This window comes from Sinocyclocheilus anshuiensis, unplaced genomic scaffold (genome assembly GCF_001515605.1).
Source record: "Sinocyclocheilus anshuiensis isolate Anshui unplaced genomic scaffold, SAMN03320099.WGS_v1.1 scaffold1286, whole genome shotgun sequence".
In the NCBI taxonomy this organism is placed as follows: Eukaryota; Metazoa; Chordata; class Actinopteri; order Cypriniformes; family Cyprinidae; genus Sinocyclocheilus; species Sinocyclocheilus anshuiensis.
Genome location: NW_015554223.1, coordinates 675,335 through 696,297, shown reverse-complemented (window position 1 = coordinate 696,297; position 20,963 = coordinate 675,335). Strand labels below are relative to the sequence as shown.

Sequence of the window (20,963 nt, the reverse complement as noted above, 5' to 3'; positions counted from 1 at the left end):
GTTTAATTATTTATTTATGTATTTAAACAAGAATACGTGTATTTATGCACACATTTATTTATTTATTTGTGTATTTATTTATTTATTGTTTTTGCAGGTTTCGTCCTCCATAAATTATCAGTTGCTATATGAGTTTAATGTAACTTTACGAGACACAATGTATGGAGGCCGAAACCTGCAAAAATAAATTATCTGTGAAAAAGTGTATTATCTTACACTTTTTCATAGGGCTAGTTTTGTAGTTATAATCATGAGAGAGCTAAATCATAAAAGTGGCCAATGTAAAATATGAATGCTTACATAGCTCTTAATTGCAATACTGAACCGTTATTTGCTTAATAAACATACTTTTGTCGCCTGTATTTTCTGTTCTGATAACTAATGGAAAAAAACTGTCTGTTCCTCGATTAAACCACTTCATACCAGTCATCTCACGATGACCATGGGACACTGATATTAGAGTTGTCTCTAGCTGGAGACTCAGTCGGGTTACAAAAAATGAAGTCAGGAAACGACACTGGCCATTTCTTTGGGTCATTTGTAAAGTCACAGATACTGTACGGACAATACAGCTCAGTTTTTTATGTATCTTGCTCTGTTAAACGGAAAAAGTGACTTTACTAGGCTATACTGGATTAACACCATGCATCTCCTGTCAGCGGGAAAGGATTGTTTTCCCTATGCCGCGCCCCCAGCTATCACATGACCCCGACCAAGTCAATGGTTGACACCCTCTCATTAGCATGTTGCGCAGAGGAAAAATAAATGTGGAACTACATTCAGAAATAAATGAGTGATCAAAGAAAAATAAATAGGATGAGTTTAGCATTTCCTTAAACATTTTCCATTTGTTCACTAATTTATTTTATTTATTTGCCTACTTTAATCACGTTTAATTATTTCTATATGTATTTAAACAAGAATTTGTGTATTTATACAGACATTTATTTATTTATTTGCATTTTTATTTATTTATTTATTTATAGTTTTTGCAGGTTTCGTCCTCCATAACAATGCACCTATGTTTATTATGCTTCAAAAGGTAACCATAGTTTTACATTTACAGACATTTTCAAAGGTGTTTTCCACATATTTTGAATTGCATTGTATTGTGTTGTGTTTCGGGGTTAAAAGAAATGGCTGTAAACTTAACTGAAAATATCCTTATTTTACCCTTATATCCCCCCACATATTTTTCTTAAAGTGCACTATTATTGACATTACAATAAAACTGCTATCAAAAAAGATAAGAAAAAGAAAGAAAAGATGAAATGAGAAAAAGTCTCTGAAAACTTATAACAATTTTTGAAGGAGTGTCATACAAGTAACAAGAACAGTTAACTCTCATAAGTTAAGACACAAGTCACATATTACATTAAGTTTTATTTCAAATACAGTTATTTTATCTCGACATACGTTATATATGTTTAATAAACTCAACCACAGCACTGGTTGTATCTGAAATGAAACACACACACATAGAGAAGGAAGACATTATCAGGACGATTAATGCACAAAGAGCACATGAACAATGACACGCCTGCACTGTCCCCCACATGACCCACAGCCAATCATGTCTCACCTATCTAATTCTTTATATACATCCGTTTCACCCGTTGGCTTGAGATCCTAGAGAGAGAGAGACAAACAGAGACAAGGATGAGAAGGGCAGAGACGTCTCAGATTTATAGTTTGGCAGAAGTTTGATTCGGTTCATCTGGTAATATCACTAATGCAGGCGTGACAGAACTGGGAGGAAACACACATACACACACACACACACACACTGTCAAACAGACTGTAAAATGTTGGGACCTGGTTTTTGGAAGACACACACACACACACAATTACTCATTGCTCTGCCTGTGAAGGACTATAATAACTCACCATGTAGACTGCGCCTTGGGGAGGTGTCTGCTGGGAGAAGAGAGGGAGAGAAAGGGGAAGGAAGAAATAGATTTAATAATAGAGCAGAGATAGATATACATTGAGAAAGAAAGACAAGGAGAGGGAGCGAGAGAGAGAATGAAAGAAAGAAAGAAGGGGTAGTAAAAATAGATTTAATAATACAGCAGGGGGGAGAAGGAGAGAAAATAGATGCTGTGCATTACAATTCACCTGTCTTAGATCATCAGGATTTTCATAGATGTTCTCCACCTCTCTGGAGTGGTGAGACAGCGATTGCTCGACACCTACATGAACACAGACACATGAGGGTTTCACATCACATCACACCAAATCCAATGTGGTTTGTTCTGTCCATCAACATCTGCCAGGGTGAACTGACAGCCTTCAGATCTCTGATGGACAGACTCAGGGGAGAAAAGACAAATGCGGGGCCTTACTTCGACCGGTGACGCAATAGCCCTGTCTCCATAGCAACACCCCAACAGCTACGGCAATCAGGGGGATCAGAAATAGGAGGAATGAGAAGGTGGAAACATAAGAGGATGCTGAAACATCTGCTGGGGGGAGTGTGAGAAAGACAGAAAAAGAAACGCTAAGTTAGGTTACCCATCAGTGAGTGTGCAGAAGTGTGTGTGTGTGTGTGTGTGTGTGTGTACAGCGACACTCACCTGCAGGTGGCAGTGCAGGGCCTGGAGAAATGGTTGGATCTGCAATGAAAGAGTAGACAGGAATGGTTAGAAATTAATTCATTAATTCCACGAAAAATAAAATATATACTTAAGTAAGTAACTAACTAAATAAATAAATAGTGGGACAGTGTATGTAACTTTAGATGCAAACGCAGAGTGGAAGACGGAAGAAACAAAGGATACCAGCAGTAGACATGAAGTAATGAGTATTTAAATATCCCTGAATGTGTGAATTGAAAATATGAAGATATATGGAGGATGTGGAAGAGAAATAAACAAAATATGTTTTTGACTGAATGTTTTGCATATGGTGAGGTGACATCATTCAGGCAAACATTGAATGGTGCCGTTCTTATCTAGTCTCAGTCTCATTGTTATCTGCATGTTATATATTTGATGACACTGCTGTCTTTGAAATACCCGTTAATCATGATTTAAACTCCAGGAAAAAAATTAATAACTATGTAAAAAATATATATTTTTTTTTAAATATGTGATTATTATTTTTTTTTTGCATCTGAACCGAGAAATTGAATTTTTGTCAGGATTCACGATTTAAGTAATTTACTGAAAATATTGGCATCTGCTCTTTCTCTCTTTGATAAATTAAATGACAAAAGCATGGATGTCAGATTTGGGAATAAGTCATTTGAAATGGTTTTGTGAAGTTTAGTTGATTGATTTTAAAGGTCTGACACAAAAGAATGATTCATTCACAAGTCTGACATAGCTAATTCACTAAGGAGAGCTAGGGCAAATGTTAAAGTGGCTGTTCCTCAGACAAAGCTATAACTTGAGAAGACTTTTATCGACCAGTCTAGGGGCCATTCAAACAGAAAACTTTTTTTTTTTTGGCTTTCCACTTTTCCAGTTTTTCTGTGTACTGTAAACTTGCACTAGACATGTCTGATTATTACTATTTTGTCTTGTGTCTTTTGAAGCGTCTCACGTATGACATGGCATTCTAAAAATGCAGCACTCAAGTTAAAAGTTCAACTGTTAAAAACTGCATCTATAGCCGTTTTCTTGCAATGTTTTTTCCAGTCCCCTGCGTTTCATGTTTTTTTAATTTACACTGTGCTGCTTTTCCATTGTTTTCTATGTAAGCATGCGCTGGATGGATGTGTTTTGAATGTTGCACTTGTGTCTCATATCTTTTGCAGTGTCTTGCACATGACACAGAGTTCTAAAAATGCAGCACTCAACACTTTTAAAACACTTTTAAAAATGCACCTCTAGTTCTGAGCTACCAGTACATTCTTGAACATTTCTAATTTTATGAGGATAAGTTAATGATGACAGAATTTTACATTTTTGTGTGAACTATCCCTTTAAATCAACGTCATAGAGGCAACAATCCTTTTTCAAAAGCAGATCTGTGCACAAGGTCTATTTTCTGCACCCTGCTGCTCCAGAGACTCACTAGCCATGTTTTAAACAATCCATTATGATGGAGTTGGGTTTCATGTAATTGATTGGTCAAGGGACTAGCACATGATTGTGCTGCATTATGCTATGTGACCTCCCTGGTGACCTACATGATTCCACTAACTAATATTCTCGTCATTGATTCATTAAATTCAATGAAACACAGAAGGTCTATCACACAGAACAAAAATAACTCACTGGAATAAATATTCACCTGCAGTCTGGCCATTTTCAGGTTTTTAAATGTGAGTGTTGACACCTTGACTTAAAGAATTTACAGCAAGAAATAAATAGCAAGAAAAAGTGCCAGACAGAGAGAGAAGAACAGAATACACTTTTCCCCACCTATATTGACCATTGTGACGGTGTACATATATTGCACTGAGTTTCCATTTTTCAGATACAGAGTACAGGCATACTGTCCTGCCGTCTCTGGGGTCACAGGGAGCGCTACAGATGTTGTGATCCGGCCCAAAACTGCAGCTGATTGCAGAGAGCGAGTGGGATTCTTAACATACGACCACCTCACAGTTTTGACTTGAGATCGCTCAGAGTACATACAACTCAGATCCAGAGCGGTGCGGGATGACTTGGTGTATCCTGAGAGTGAAACACACAAACAGATGATGAGAGAGGCGAAATGAATGCGAAGGGTTAAAATGATATATATTCATTAAACAGCCGGGTGTAGTCGGTCAGCTGTGCTTGACTGTGACTGATGCACAGTGTCTCCTCAAACTCAAAGCAGTATCAATCCTGAGCTAATTGAGCTCAGTGGTTACCACAGTAATGCCACAGCCCACAGAGTTGTCAGCGGCAACGGGCAGGTGCAATTACACATAATGAGATCTGTAATGAGGCCTACTAAAAAACATTACGTTAGAGAGAGGGAGGGGAGAGTGATATATATAGAAAGAAGAGACAAAAGTAAAAGAACTGAGCGAGAAAAAGGAGAGCGGGGAGGACATAAGGGGAAAAAGAGATTAAGGTAAGAACAGGGGAGATCAGATTAAAAACAGGAGAGAAAGATGAAAGTCAAGACACTGACTGATTGACTCTTGCATGCTGAGCTACTGTGATTGATAGAACAGCCTGTGCAATTATAAAATGAATCCAAGAGCAATGATGCAAGAACATGCAACATTAAGAATCAGTGAATGAGTGTTCTGATGTGCATTGTCTGATAATGACTGTTTAATCATGGTCGCCAAACGTGAAAACTTATTTGTAATGTTTTGAAAGAAAAAGTTGACAGAAAAATAAAAATGTAGCTTTTCTGTATTTTCAGCGAATTGGTTAATTCAGTCAAGAAAACTGGTCCGAATTATTTGGTCACAAATCTGCATGACTCTAAATGAACTAACTCAAATAACAACAAAATGAAACACAAATAACAACTAATTTAATGTAGTTCTGTTCATCACTGTTCAATCACTGACTGCAGAAAACTGTAGGTAATCATATGGACCAGTTTTATGATACTTTGATGTTGGTTTTGCATTTGTTTGGAAGCCAATCACCATTTATTGTACTTGAGCGACATTTTTTATTTATTTAAATATTTATCATAAATTATTTATTTGTGCACATAACTTTTTTTAAATTCATGTGCCCTCATAAAACAATTTATCCAATTTCCTGCTCTACATTATTTTACTTAGATATACATCACAATAGGGAAGAAAAGATGATTGTAATTTCATGCTGACTATAATATTATAGATTTAATATCAATATGAATATATTGTAGATTTAATAAATTCATTTATTAAATAATTTTGTAATAGTTATTTAATGATTTAATAATAGTGATTCCTTTGTAATATCACAAAATGGCATTGAAAATCTCACACTCTGTGCTATGTTGGTCTCTGTTTTGAAATTATTTTATAGAGTTTCCTGAATTACATGAAACATCAGACAGAAGATTGAGATAAATTGGTATTCACACTCCAGAGACCATAATAGATATCATGTCAAAAACTTATTGTGACATACTGTAGATACAAACTAATATTACCATGTAAAACACTGAGTCTGTTGGCTTGACTGAAAGCCTTGTCATCCAGGAAGACCTCGCACAAGTAGAGTCCTCCATCCTTCAGGGCCGGGCTTAAAAGGAAGGAGAAGTTCCCAGCAGCAGCCAGGGAGGCGGGGTTTATCAAATGAAGGTGGGGTTTGGTCTGGTTGGTGTAGCTCCGCCTCCAGCGGTCAAACTGGAATATGAGCTCCATTCTTTTTGAATCAGGATACTCCCAGTAGAGCAACACATAGTCACCAAGGACAGAAGGACATGTTAGAGTGACTAGTGAACGAGAGAGGGCTGCCAAAGACCTTGGGTCTCCTGTAGAGGACACAGGATAGTGGAGATTACAAAGAAAGGTAAAGTGACAAGGGAGACGAGAGATTCATTCAACACAAGAGAAAGTGTGAAACAAAAAGCGCAAGGCAAAAGACCATTAAAAGAAACCAAAGAAGCCAATCAAGGGAAAAATGGACTGTGATACAAGAGCAGTATTGTCAATTTGGATTGATCCCGTCCACATAGTAATCCACTGTGCTGCTAGTCATTTTAGCCTCTTTTTGTTCTTCACACAGTCAAGCGAATAGAATTATTGTACTTGAGCGACATTTTTTATTTATTTAAATATTTATCATAAATTATTTATTTGTGCACATAACTTTTTTTAAATTCATGTGCCCTCATAAAACAATTTATCCAATTTCCTGCTCTACATTATTTTACTTAGATATACATCACAATAGGGAAGAAAAGATGATTGTAATTTCATGCTGACTATAATATTATAGATTTAATATCAATATGAATATATTGTAGATTTAATAAATTCATTTATTAAATAATTTTGTAATAGTTATTTAATGATTTAATAATAGTGATTCCTTTGTAATATCACAAAATGGCATTGAAAATCTCACACTCTGTGCTATGTTGGTCTCTGTTTTGAAATTATTTTATAGAGTTTCCTGAATTACATGAAACATCAGACAGAAGATTGAGATAAATTGGTATTCACACTCCAGAGACCATAATAGATATCATGTCAAAAACTTATTGTGACATACTGTAGATACAAACTAATATTACCATGTAAAACACTGAGTCTGTTGGCTTGACTGAAAGCCTTGTCATCCAGGAAGACCTCGCACAAGTAGAGTCCTCCATCCTTCAGGGCCGGGCTTAAAAGGAAGGAGAAGTTCCCAGCAGCAGCCAGGGAGGCGGGGTCTATCAAATGAAGGTGGGGTTTGGTCTGGTTGGTGTAGCTCCGCCTCCAGCGGTCAAACTGGAATATGAGCTCCATTCTTTTTGAATCAGGATACTCCCAGTAGAGCAACACATAGTCACCAAGGACAGAAGGACATGTTAGAGTGACTAGTGAACGAGAGAGGGCTGCCAAAGACCTTGGGTCTCCTGTAGAGGACACAGGATAGTGGAGATTACAAAGAAAGGTAAAGTGACAAGGGAGACGAGAGATTCATTCAACACAAGAGAAAGTGTGAAACAAAAAGCGCAAGGCAAAAGACCATTAAAAGAAACCAAAGAAGCCAATCAAGGGAAAAATGGACTGTGATACAAGAGCAGTATTGTCAATTTGGATTGATCCCGTCCACATAGTAATCCACTGTGCTGCTAGTCATTTTAGCCTCTTTTTGTTCTTCACACAGTCAAGCGAATAGAACATTGCAAGTCCCAGAGCAAAGTCAAATGGGGAGATATCAGAAACGAGACAGGCATGAAAATGGGGACTATGTTATTAAACTCAGCGAAAGCTCTTCAGAAACATTTTCCTCTCAGATTTAATAACCCTGATTAACCGTGTGCTGACACAACATTTGTGAAGAACAAACCATGTTTGTTTTGAGGCAAATAAATTAAAAAAGTTATGTTGTGTTATCATTCAAGCATTCAAAAAGTATGTTGAGGTTAACTGAAAAAAATTCAGTATTCAGTGAGTTAAAAGAGCCTGATGGAGAATGTTTAGGATTCATTGACTAGTGTAGGCTGCTGGGTAAAAGGCATGTAAGTAAGGTAAGGTCCCATTTTATATACAATAGTATTCCAGTAGCAAAAGAACATATTACCATGTGTCACGTCTGTGAAAGAAAACACAGCTTTCACTGAAAGAGAAAAAGAAAGAGTGGGACACAGAGAGAGAGTTAGATGTTGTTTAATAAGGCTGAGATATTATCTGTTTTTTTATGAATGTAGTCTCAGATCTGCAACATTGTTTGAATTAAATATTAATTAAAAAAATTGTATACACAATAATATAGTTTATGTCTATTTTTGTTTTTCCCGTGTGCTGACACAACATTTGTGAAGAACAAACCATGTTTGTTTTGAGGCAAATAAATTAAAAAAGTTATGTTGTGTTATCATTCAAGCATTCAAAAAGTATGTTGAGGTTAACTGAAAAAAATTCAGTATTCAGTGAGTTAAAAGAGCCTGATGGAGAATGTTTAGGATTCATTGACTAGTGTAGGCTGCTGGGTAAAAGGCATGTAAGTAAGGTAAGGTCCCATTTTATATACAATAGTATTCCAGTAGCAAAAGAACATATTACCATGTGTCACGTCTGTGAAAGAAAACACAGCTTTCACTGAAAGAGAAAAAGAAAGAGTGGGACACAGAGAGAGAGTTAGATGTTGTTTAATAAGGCTGAGATATTCTCTGTTTTTTTATGAATGTAGTCTCAGATCTGCAACATTGTTTGAATTAAATATTAATAAAAAAAAGTATACACAATAATATAGTTTATGTCTATTTTTGTTTTGTCAAACTGGAATATGAGCTCCATTCTTTTTGAATCAGGATACTCCCAGTAGAGCAACACATAGTCACCAAGGACAGAAGGACATGTTAGAGTGACTAGTGAACGAGAGAGGGCTGCCAAAGACCTTGGGTCTCCTGTAGAGGACACAGGATAGTGGAGATTACAAAGAAAGGTAAAGTGACAAGGGAGACGAGAGATTCATTCAACACAAGAGAAAGTGTGAAACAAAAAGCGCAAGGCAAAAGACCATTAAAAGAAACCAAAGAAGCCAATCAAGGGAAAAATGGACTGTGATACAAGAGCAGTATTGTCAATTTGGATTGATCCCGTCCACATAGTAATCCACTGTGCTGCTAGTCATTTTAGCCTCTTTTTGTTCTTCACACAGTCAAGCGAATAGAACATTGCAAGTCCCAGAGCAAAGTCAAATGGGGAGATATCAGAAACGAGACAGGCATGAAAATGGGGACTATGTTATTAAACTCAGCGAAAGCTCTTCAGAAACATTTTCCTCTCAGATTTAATAACCCTGATTAACCGTGTGCTGACACAACATTTGTGAAGAACAAACCATGTTTGTTTTGAGGCAAATAAATTAAAAAAGTTATGTTGTGTTATCATTCAAGCATTCAAAAAGTATGTTGAGGTTAACTGAAAAAAATTCAGTATTCAGTGAGTTAAAAGAGCCTGATGGAGAATGTTTAGGATTCATTGACTAGTGTAGGCTGCTGGGTAAAAGGCATGTAAGTAAGGTAAGGTCCCATTTTATATACAATAGTATTCCAGTAGCAAAAGAACATATTACCATGTGTCACGTCTGTGAAAGAAAACACAGCTTTCACTGAAAGAGAAAAAGAAAGAGTGGGACACAGAGAGAGAGTTAGATGTTGTTTAATAAGGCTGAGATATTATCTGTTTTTTTATGAATGTAGTCTCAGATCTGCAACATTGTTTGAATTAAATATTAATTAAAAAAATGTATACACAATAATATAGTTTATGTCTATTTTTGTTTTTCATCAGTGAAAATAGTTCCAAACAATAGTTAAGCATCAACCACCGCTTATGCGAGCAACACCCAGTAGTGGTGTAATCTTGAATTAGTGTTTTCGACAAACTGGTTAAGGGAATGATTCAGTGACTCACACATAAAGACTGTGGCTGTGTGTGAAATCACAACTCTTTGAGTATGTACTTCTTTTAAATAAGTCATCACTTTGTGACAGTTAAAAAAAATGATGCCCTATATAGTATGAATCTGTGTAGTATAAACGTAATCCAGTCATACAGGACTACATTTATCATATCATTGTCATGTGACCTACCAGTGTCAGTTGCATCGCATCACTGCTATTAACAAATCCTCTCCCAAGGTAAGTAAGGTAAGGTCCCATTTTATATACAATAGTATTCCAGTAGCAAAAGAACATATTACCATGTGTCACGTCTGTGAAAGAAAACACAGCTTTCACTGAAAGAGAAAAAGAAAGAGTGGGACACAGAGAGAGAGTTAGATGTTGTTTAATAAGGCTGAGATATTATCTGTTTTTTTATGAATGTAGTCTCAGATCTGCAACATTGTTTGAATTAAATATTAATTAAAAAAATGTATACACAATAATATAGTTTATGTCTATTTTTGTTTTTCATCAGTGAAAATAGTTCCAAACAATAGTTAAGCATCAACCACCGCTTATGCGAGCAACACCCAGTAGTGGTGTAATCTTGAATTAGTGTTTTCGACAAACTGGTTAAGGGAATGATTCAGTGACTCACACATAAAGACTGTGGCTGTGTGTGAAATCACAACTCTTTGAGTATGTACTTCTTTTAAATAAGTCATCACTTTGTGACAGTTAAAAAAAATTATGCCCTATATAGTATGAATCTGTGTAGTATAAACGTAATCCAGTCATACAGGACTACATTTATCATGATATCATTGTCATGTGACCTACCATTGTCAGTTGCATCGCATCACTGCTATTAACAAATCCTCTCCCAAGGCTGCGTGAACATTTGGGCGGCGTTATGTAAATCTTCCCACATCATGACGTAGACATGTGGGGGCGTGTCTGAACGAGCCGTTTTAGGTAGGCGTGGTTGACTCTTAACTTTTATAAAGAATATCTCTTTGGATTTGAGACTTTAGTCTTTGCAACTTTACAGATCTTCTTTATGCACCAAGAACTTGTAACACTCCAAAGAGAAAGGAAAAATTGAGGCCTCTCAACAAATTAAATCAAGGAACAGAACTAACTGTTGTACAAACTAAATTACATTTTTAGTAAATCAAAACCTGACACAATTCAAGCCTAAAGGCCCATTCACACCAAGAATGGTAACTATATGTTAACTATTTGAACGTTCTGTTTATTATAAGCACATGCTGCAGTTACAGTATGCCCTTTTAATCATGTTTATTAGATAACATTGACTAAGCAACTTATCTGATTATTGTGTTTTCAAAAAATATCTAAAAATCTCACCGTTCACTGTCACATTCACCCGGTGCTCTGAGACAGAATTGCCACTGTTACCATGGACATGGATTCTGCAGGTATAGACTCCGTTGTCTTTACTGGTGACGCGAGGCAGCTTGCTGAGCAGACTGCCCGTTCCATAGGAGATTTCAGTGTGTAGCTGTTCACCCGAGGGAGACACCCACGTTCCCTTGGCAACCACGGAGGAGGGAGACACCTGAGCTGCCAGTCTCAGAGTACTGTCCACTGTGACAGGGGGCGTGGGAGTGACAGTTACTGCAAAAAAGAGAAGGAGAGAATACCTGGAGATGTCAAACACATTGAGACATGAAGAACATGTTGTGGTGCAGTTGTGTAGTCTACATTTAATCAGGGCGAGAAGAACAATCCTCTCTTGTAGCTTCTTGTCATCCTGCTCTATCACACAGGAGTAGCGTCCTTGCGCAGCTGCTGCGGCTCTGAAGATCAGTGAGGCATCGGCAGAGATCTCAAAAGTTCTGCCTCCAAATACTCTGCTGCTGCGTCCATCTGTTTGTCCATCGATGCAGGTGGCTGATAACAAATATGACCAGCGATCCTCCCTCGTTGACATCATCTTCCAGGTAACCAGTACAGAAGATGTGGGTGGTGAATCAAAGCAGGACAGGGTGACAGACGTGTCCTCACGTACCATGACCACATCATTCCACAAATCACCTATACAAACCAGATTCTTTAGGTACAAGAAGTCACACACTTACTCATTTTACTGAAAATGCATTACATTTAGATAAATCAAACATACTGTATCATATCACCCAAAAATTTACATTTGCTGAAAAGTACTCACCCTCACACCATCCAAGATGTAGATGAGTTTGTTTTTTTATCGGAACAGATTTGGAGAAATTTAGAATTACATCACTTGCTCACAAAAGGATCCTGTGCAGTGAATGGGTGCCGTCAGAAAGCAAGGCCAAACAGCTGATAAAAACATCACAATAAGCTGCATGTTTGAAATATACATCATTAAGATGTTTTTATTTATTTATTTCAAACCATTGCAATTCAATAACTATTCTAAACGAATATGTCAGTGGGTTTTTATGTGAGAGGACAACAGAGGATGGACTTTTTCACTGGACAAGCATTATTACGGAATTGTATTTTGGCTATATGGGATGGTTTAAAGTTAAAAAGACTTAATGATGTATTTGTTAATTACAAACGTGCAGCCTTTTACTTCACAAGACATTAATTGATGGACTGGAGTTGTGTCGACTTACTTGGTTACTTGTGGATTTATTGTGATGCTTTTATCAGCTGTTTGGACTCTCAATCTGACGGCACCCATTCACTGCAGAGGATTGGTGAGCGAGTGATATAATGCTACATTACACATCCAGATCTGCACCCAATAAAGAGACAAACTCATCTACATCTTGGATGGCATGAAGGTGAGTAAATTTTCAGCAATTTTTCATGTTGAGGTGAAATAATCCTTTCATGCTGTACTGAAGTGAAAGCAAAATTATTAAAAATTAATAAAAAAATTATATAATAATATAATAAATTACTTTGTATTAAGTCTATCTTTTTACATTGACAAATTTTAATTTTTTTACATTTACATTCTTTACAAATTTTGTAAAATCTTTTTTCTCTCAATTTTTTTGCAGACCCCATTAATCCCCCTTTGCAGCCCCCTATGGGTTTCTAGATCCCAGTTTGAAAGCCCCTGCAGTGTAGTGTAAGCTGCACGTATCTGTTAATCAGCCAATGAATATAAGCCTAATGCAATTTAGTGTCTCAGTGGTTCATTTAGATAACACAGAATCCCCCTTAAGTGCTTCTAAGTTGATCTTTCGGTATTTTATTCAATTAGTTATACTTGAAAATTTAACTTTTCAAGTCCAACTTTATTTCAGGCAACCTAAAGTGAAGAAATATTGGAAGGTGTAAAAAAAACCTAATCTACACATCAATATTTTAGATAAACTATTCGTTTAAAATATGAATAAAAAAAAAATAATAATAATTACGCGCACACACACACACACACACACACACACACACATATATATATATATATATATATTTTCATATTCATACCTGCCATGAGTGAAGAGATGATGAAACATGATCCAGAACAAAGTATGAAAGCATGAAAATATTTTCCCATGGTGCTGCTAGGAAGCAACATATTCTTAATAGTTTGTTATTAAAGTGCAAAAATATGTCTTATTTTCTTGCATTTGACCGCAAGGACAAGGCAGGAAAAGGGATGTGAGAGCTGAGAGCAACATGTGACAGAAGCTGATAAACACAACAAATGTCAACACACATACAAAAAACGAAAAACGGAAGCAATATTACAAACATGGAGGCCGATAAAACAGAACACACACTCATTTCTATGCAGCTAATCATATTGAGAGAAGTCAATGCTTTTATCTGCAGTCACATAATTCTGCTTCTGGCTTTAACAAGGAACATATAAGTACAAATAACCAAATATGCTCATTTCTGAACTCTAAATTATAGGAAAAGTTGGTCATCCATAAAACTGGACATAGCAGACTGTTAGACAAGAGCAGACCGTGGGAATTGCTTGTGAAAAGACAGAGAACGAGAGAGAGAGAGCATAAGAAAAAGCATTTAGAGATGTAATCAGAAATGGTCTTCAGCTTCTAGCTAAATGTCTTTACATCCCCGTAAATGTCTTTAATTAAAGTTAACAGACTTATCAGCACCTCCAAGTCCCATTACCAGCTCAGCTCCTAATCACCCCAAGCTAAAGAATGTGAGAGGGTCTAAAGAAAAGAGATAAAAATTAAGAAAACTGAAATGGAGAAAGGATGGACGGGGGTAAATGAGCAGGGGAAGAGAAACTTCAGAGAGAGCAAACTAGGGCAAAGCAGCTAATGAGTCGCAGTACTGTACGTGTCATTGCCCCCGTGCAAACAATCAGACAGAGAGAATGAGTAAAGAGAGAGGTATGATTTAATGGGGTGGTGGAAGTGACAGATAGCCTACTGAATGTGACTACTGAGGTATAATCAAGACCTATTTCAGCAGTCATAAACTCACTCAAACAGTTTTGTTGACTATTTTGCCTTCTATCTGAGGAAGAATAGCCTGCTTCTACAGCATAGCTTCTGAACAAAATCAGCATAACTTCTGAACATAAGATCTGTCGGAAATGTAGATCTGTAGAACTCTAATGCAATGGAAACATTTGCGCTTATTTCACAGATGATCTCCGGCTGGCTGTATATGTTACCAGCAGGGGGAGTGCTAGAGCTTCATTCACCACAACTCGACAACTTGAAACTTGAAACTAGACTTGCCCAAAATATTTCTGACTCTCATTACTTGCTCCTTTGCATTGCCGGCAACTCCAGGAACCTCATGCTGAATGAATCTACGTTCAACTGGAAACGAAACTAAAAATCCAAAGAGGAAAAAGTACAAATCCAGCAGTTTAGTTTCATTGTTAAACGTACTGAAACGGGGAAGTCCGAAAAACATCTTTGGCTGTATTTTTTTTCTTCAGAACGGAGAACATAATAGCCCTTTTTGAACAGGCTAGAAATATTACATTGTTACATTACATTACAATATTACAAATAATTACGACAAAAGTTGTCTCGAATGGATTAAATGATCATTTAGTCGCCTAAATGTAAAAGTGCAACGGCCAAAAACTCCAGTTGGAAAGTACCAAAGCATCCCCTGAATTTTAGGTGGCTTCACTAAAACAGTCTATGCAGCGTGCAGCGTGACGTCACACGACTGTGTCCAATGAGCGCCGCTTCTGACAGAGTTTCAACAGAGTGCGATCGCTGGCAGTTTGAGACTCGCCTCGAACTCACTCACCTGTAGGACGTGTTTCACCTGGTCACCTGAGCTGTTCATACGATTCAAAAGGGAGTTTTGACACCTGATTGTAAACCAACTGAAAAGGAACGCGCTGAATACAGCGACGCACTTCAACATTAAGTTTCTGTGCTCGTCCATTAAAGGAAACCAGAGGAACCACACAACAGTTTTTATCTCCACCTGACTATTTTGGTATATTTTTTGCGACTGAGCTCAACAAGCGGAAAACCGACAAATTATTAAAGGTGGACTGTCCACCCTTCCCTCCGATGAACATGTCAGGACTGTTAAGCGCACTCATTCTCCTAATTATTCAAGGTAAGACAAATCATATGATGTTTAAATAGTGAAAGGAATCACAAATTGTTTACGGTTATAAAATACATGGTTGTCTTTTACTTGTAGGCTACTTTTAATATGTAGACTCAACAAAGCGCTCGTGATAGAAATATCCTTCAGGGTATCTTAATCGTGCGCGCTATCTGACTACATCAATGATGGCTATATTCATCTTAAAATAATTGTATTAACTCGCCCAGTGTTTCATTGTATGAGGGGAAATAACTTTGCCAGTTTGACCTTTCGTCTCGTTTCTTGTCCCTGGAGATTGTATGAGTTTGGTTTCGATAAGCGCCATGTTTCTCAAGGTGTGGCATTGGAAGTGCTTTTTCCCCTCTTACGTGTTGACCGGTGTGTTTGTTTGCGAAACTACGGACATTATCCAGTCGTCCTTCAGTGCTCTCTGTTCCTCGTACCACATTTCTTTCGGTTCCTCACGCCCTTGGCGTCATACCCTATTATTTCCAGATGAAGGGACGTAAATGAATGTAAATCAGTCTATCACGCAACAAAAGCAAGCAACAGGGTGTTTCTTACTATTTTTTTTAAATGTGGGTTTCAACTTGGTATTATTTTACCGTTTTCTTTTAAAGATTAAAATTACTCTTTCAGAGTGTCATTTTGTTGAATTTTAATTAATTAATTAATTTAATCAGTCATTAATTTACCGGCAGATCACAGAGCTGTTCATATCATAGGCTGACGTCACACCTTATTGTTTCGTCATATTTCTCTGCGCGCCTCGCCTCGTGCACTGTAGCTCCTTTTGATCGTAGATTCAGGGGCTCTTCATTGTCTTTGCAGTTTAATTATTCAGTGGCCGTGTCACGCCTCGCATATGCATTACACCTGACAGCAAGAGAGCCGGGCTGGTGCGAGTGTCATGAAAAACTCCGCTTGAGTGTCTAACCGAGCACACACAATGTAAAATATGCATTTATTTTTTATGTTTAACAAGGCAGTATGCATACATTTATGGTAAGCATCTATCTATCTATCTATCTATCTAAAGACATTATGCATTAGGAGGATATGATGTGTCGAAGGTTTGTGACATCATAGGATGCAGTTCTTTGTGTAACTAAAAAACAATTCATTCCTTTAACTTATTCATGTTCTGGACCTCTTCTGCCTGGGCCCATTTCACAGTACATCGACTGCACTTCAGGAGGAAAACTAGAATAACGAAACAAAGGATTTGTTTTATTTATGAACAGAGCAGCGGCAGAAGGGGTCATGATTGCCTCGCTTAAGCAAACAGTATAAACAGGCCTTGTGCTTTCTTTTTTCCTCCCCTTCCCTTCGCATCCGTTTAGTTCAGTGTCCTGGGAGCTTTTGCCTTTATACACAGCAGTTGCAAAATATTTTAAGGGTCAAGGTATTGTTTTGTATGCTCGACTCAGTGGCCCCTGCAGACTCATTTTCATTGCACGCGTATTAAAAACAATTAGACCAACTTCAAACACACTAATAAAAAAAGCTTTATTTTTATAACCTCATTGTTGCTTTTGAAATTGAGAGCTATGTAGACAGGAAACGGGTTTAAGCTAGTTTTATGATTGTAAAACTTGCACCAGTTCATCTTTCTAGTTCCAGACCGAAATGTAGGCTACAGGGAGCAGAGATCTGCACAATAGAAGCTACTGATTGTGTTATAATACCCTCCTAGTGAACACGGGTCAAAAAAATGCTTGAACCCGTTGCCATAGTGACACTGTGTTTTCATTGAAAGCCGGGGTTATGGGGGCCTACTGTAGCGGCGTCTCTGGCTGAATGCATCAAGTGGTGTGTGTGTTTAGGAGGAGGGGGTTCGAAAATGTTAGGCTGCTACGATGACGGAGGCGGAGGCCAAGCTGACCTTATTCTAAACTGTGTGAGCACAGCGGTTACAGACGCACATGCAGTGATCACGACAGCGCTGGCTCAAGTGTGTTAAACAGTGAAGATGTGTTGAGTAAACGGGCGAGACGGTCTCCATTGTCCACCAGTTCCACATTCTGGGAAGCATGCAAACAAAAATCTCACTGAAACGGAGCTTTTCAGCCTCCATTCTTCCATCTTCTCTCGTTTCCTTCCCTCCCTTCCTCTCTTTCTGTGTCCATTGCCATCCTTATCCGCTTGCTTTTGTTTGAGAGATGATTGTCATTGGTGTATTCAAATCTTCCCCCCACCCCTCCTCTCTCAGACCTCAAGGCTACGCTGTTTATTAGCATCTGAGCCGGTGAAAGAACGTGGGAGGAGGTGTAGCAGTAGGCAGAGCTGATAGACTGTGGACAGAACATTGGTTTAAAAATGTTTCATTCCTGCGAAAACTCTTACACGAGTTTATCAGTCAGTACATTCTTAAAAATAAAGGTTCCAATAGGGAGTTTTCACATTGAATAACCATTTTGGGTTCCCCAAAGTTTGAGTGAACAGTTCCTAAAAGAACCATTTTTTTCTTAGGGTGAAGAACATTTCAATATTCTAAAAAAAAAAAAACTTTTCTACTATAGAGAACCTTTTGTGCAATGGAAAGGTTCTGTGGATGTTCTTTATGGAACCATAGATGCCAATAAAGAACGTTTATTTTTAAGGGTGTATATGAGGAAGTTTTCATCTTAATATGGTTGTTCAGAGACTGTTACAAGACTTTTTGGGAACCATGTGTGCGGGTGATTGGATCCAACAGTGATTGTGGATCTCTCATTCTGGTTTCTTGTAAAGATAAGGTGAGTGTTGTAGGATTTGTGGATGGGGGAACCAAAGGTTTTAACACTTGTCGCAAGTCTGTGTTTGACATGCAGCTCTGGGAATTCAGTCTGCTGCAGTCAAAAAAAAAAGTGACTTGACATGTGGCCAAGTATGGTGACCCATACTTGGAATTAGTGCTCTGCATTTAACCCATCCAAAGTGCACACACACAGCAGTGAACACACACACACCGTGAACACACACCCAGAGCAGTGGGCAGCCATTTATGCTGCGGCACCCGGGGAGCAGTTGGGGGTTCGGTGCTTTGCTCAAGGGCACCTCAGTCGTGGTATTGAAGGTGGGAGAGAGTGCTGTACATTCACTACCCCCCCCTACAATCCCTGCCGGTACGAGACTCGAACCCACAACCTTTGGGTTACGAGTCCGACTCTCTAACCATTAGGCCACGACTTCTCCCCAGTCAATGACTGCAATGACTGCACTAGTACGGACACTAGAGGGTTTCCCGCAAAGATTTGTACAATATCCACGATGGCACACAATGAAGCCTGGCGGGACAGAAGTAATATAAGTAACTTTTGTGGTCCGGGTTATTTTCAGTTTTCTCTTTCTATTTGTTTGAAAGTGAAGCTAAAATTAATATCTGGTCTTCAAAGCACTTATAGGACAAGGCTCTTTCGAGCATTTCTTGCCTCGCTCTATTCTTGTCACTTTCTTTCTCTTGTTCTACTCTTAGTGGTTCAGCAGATGTCAGATCTCAGAATGCTTTTACGGCATTAGAGATTCATGGGGCTGATATGTCCAGTTTAATTGGACCTCGTATTTTAGTCTTGCGCCTGGTGATGGAAAGCCAACCGACCATTGTGGCTGCAACAAGATGGTGAGAAGTGAAACAAAAGTGGCAGGGAGGAATGAGAAAGCAGGGATCTGCTCTTGCTGTGGTTTACCATATACTTCTAAAAGTGCCATGCGATCTTAGGAAACGCAGATAAAACCTGATTCAGTGAGACACATGCACAAACATAAGGCAGCATGTTATCACATCCCATGCTGGCTGAGTTTACCTCCCTGGCCCATTGCATGCTGGGAAATCAGTGACCCGCCGGGGGTCAGTAGCCAGTTGGTCTGAATAGTGGTATGTGGTTGCCAGTTTGATGTGGGAATGTCAAGGGTTGCCAGATTGCTGTAGTAGGTCATGTCTACTCATAGGGAAAATGGCCACAGATCTGCCCTCTTTAAAATAGAGGCCAAATGGCATAAAAAGGAATAGGACATGATGAGTGTTCAGCCCCTCTAGACAGAATGCCATCCAGTTAGTTTTATGATTAACATCACAACCTTGAAGGTTTTTATGATGCTGTAGCTCCTCTGTCTGGTTTGTTGGCTCCATATTCACTCAGCTCTGGATAGTCATGAACTTGATAGTCTCAATTTAGTGGATTAGTGGATCATGTTCCACACTGACTTTCATTTTCCATAGAACATAAAAGAAGATATTTAGTTGAATGTCCAAGCTGCTCTATTCTGTACAACCAAGGAAGGCCAGAAATTAAAATCATTAATGTAAGTTTGAATTCAACAGGCTGTCCACAATTGTACAATTAACACAATTGTCCACACGGGCTGAACGCAACAACATACTACGTGACCAGTGTAGTCTGATTTACAAACTGATAATGAGTCACTTCTTTTTAGTGAATCAAGAACATACAGTGCGACCAGTGAGGTCTGGTTCAAAATGAATGACTCTTATAAACAAGTTCATGTAATGAATAGTTTTTAATCAGTTTGAAACAATGACCTGTATTATTTCCAGCATCAGCAGTAAAGAATTTCTTACAGATGTAAATAAAATGCACATTATAACTGCAAGATACCCAAATGAATCAGAAACCAATCAGAATTGAATTAAATTGAGAGCTTGTGCAACATTCACATAGAATTCTAAAAACTGTATCAAATATCCAAAGAAATTTTCTTTATCGTGGGTTCATTGCAGGGCTGGACTGGGACAAAAAAATCGGCCCTGGCATTTTTTGGTCCAGGCGGCCCACCACCACTTCTATATATATAATATATATTCACACTCTTTATCCCTGCACTCAGTTGTGGTTAGCGCTGGCGTTAGTGCCTGTTTGCCCTTGTCTATCATATATATATATATATATATATACAATAGTCAAACGTTTTTGAACAGTGAGTTTTAATGTTTTTTAAAGAATTCTCTTCTGCTCACCAAGCCTGCATTTATTTGTTTCAAAATACAGCAAAAGCAGCAATATTGTGAAATATTTTTACTATTTAAAATAACTGTTTTCTATTTTTCAACAACAACAACAAAAAAAAATTAAAACTATTACTGACCTCAATTTTTTAAACAGTAGTATATAAATAAGAGATGTAACTGACAAAAAAAATAAAAATAATAATAAAAATGGAGTATGCCATGTCACACTACGGGCAACTGCTGTCACTGCTTGACATGTCATGTCAATTACCCATGTATCTTCACGAAGATGGCAATTCCAAGCTCTGTGTAAAAAAACAACGACAGCCACCACTAAAATATAATCATCTTCAGTGAACCAGAATGTTTACTATATATACTGTATATATATATATATATATATATATACACACACACATACATACAGTCAAACCAAAACAGATATAATTCAGATATAATTCTATTCAGACACCAGATATAATTTTTGATATTTTTTTTTACTATTGGGTGCAGGACACTATAGTTCATTTATGTAAGT

General features: G+C 37.8%; 2 protein-coding genes across 3 annotated transcripts in view; one reads left to right on the top strand and one right to left on the bottom strand.

Annotated features, from left to right (window-relative positions):
• Nucleotides 1–1,407: 1,407 nt before the first annotated feature.
• LOC107671183 (uncharacterized) lies at nt 1,408–13,465 on the bottom strand. The gene is made up of 13 exons (XM_016464065.1): nt 13,396–13,465; nt 11,668–12,000; nt 11,311–11,580; nt 10,257–10,292; nt 8,860–8,955; nt 6,046–6,273; nt 4,371–4,625; nt 2,577–2,615; nt 2,346–2,465; nt 2,119–2,192; nt 1,888–1,914; nt 1,583–1,629; nt 1,408–1,458 (listed from the first exon to the last, which is right to left on the bottom strand). The coding sequence occupies exons 1-13, from the start codon at nt 13,463–13,465 to the stop codon at nt 1,437–1,439; spliced, it is 1,617 nt and encodes a 538-aa protein (XP_016319551.1). The 3' UTR covers nt 1,408–1,436.
• Nucleotides 13,466–15,125: 1,660 nt separating this feature from the next.
• Nucleotides 15,126–20,963, top strand: part of LOC107671184 (nectin-2-like) — an 84,850-nt gene continuing 79,012 nt past the window's right edge. For both annotated transcript variants that reach the window (XM_016464067.1, XM_016464066.1), the window contains exon 1: nt 15,126–15,483. In XM_016464067.1, the coding sequence (XP_016319553.1) occupies nt 15,435–15,483 (49 nt within the window). In that variant the 5' untranslated portion in view covers nt 15,126–15,434. The remainder of the gene's footprint in view (nt 15,484–20,963) is intronic.

Coding starts and splice junctions, on each gene's coding strand:
- LOC107671183 (XM_016464065.1), bottom strand. CDS start 13,465: ATGGGAAAATATTTTCATGCTTTCATACTTTGTTCTGGATCATGTTTC. Junction 6,274..8,859: donor GTTGCTCTACTGGGAGTATC/CTGATTCAAAAA, acceptor ACTGGGAGTATC/CTGATTCAAAAAGAATGGAG. Junction 2,616..4,370: donor CGTCACAATGGTCAATATAG/GTGGGGAAAAGT, acceptor CTTTCATTGCAG/ATCCAACCATTTCTCCAGGC.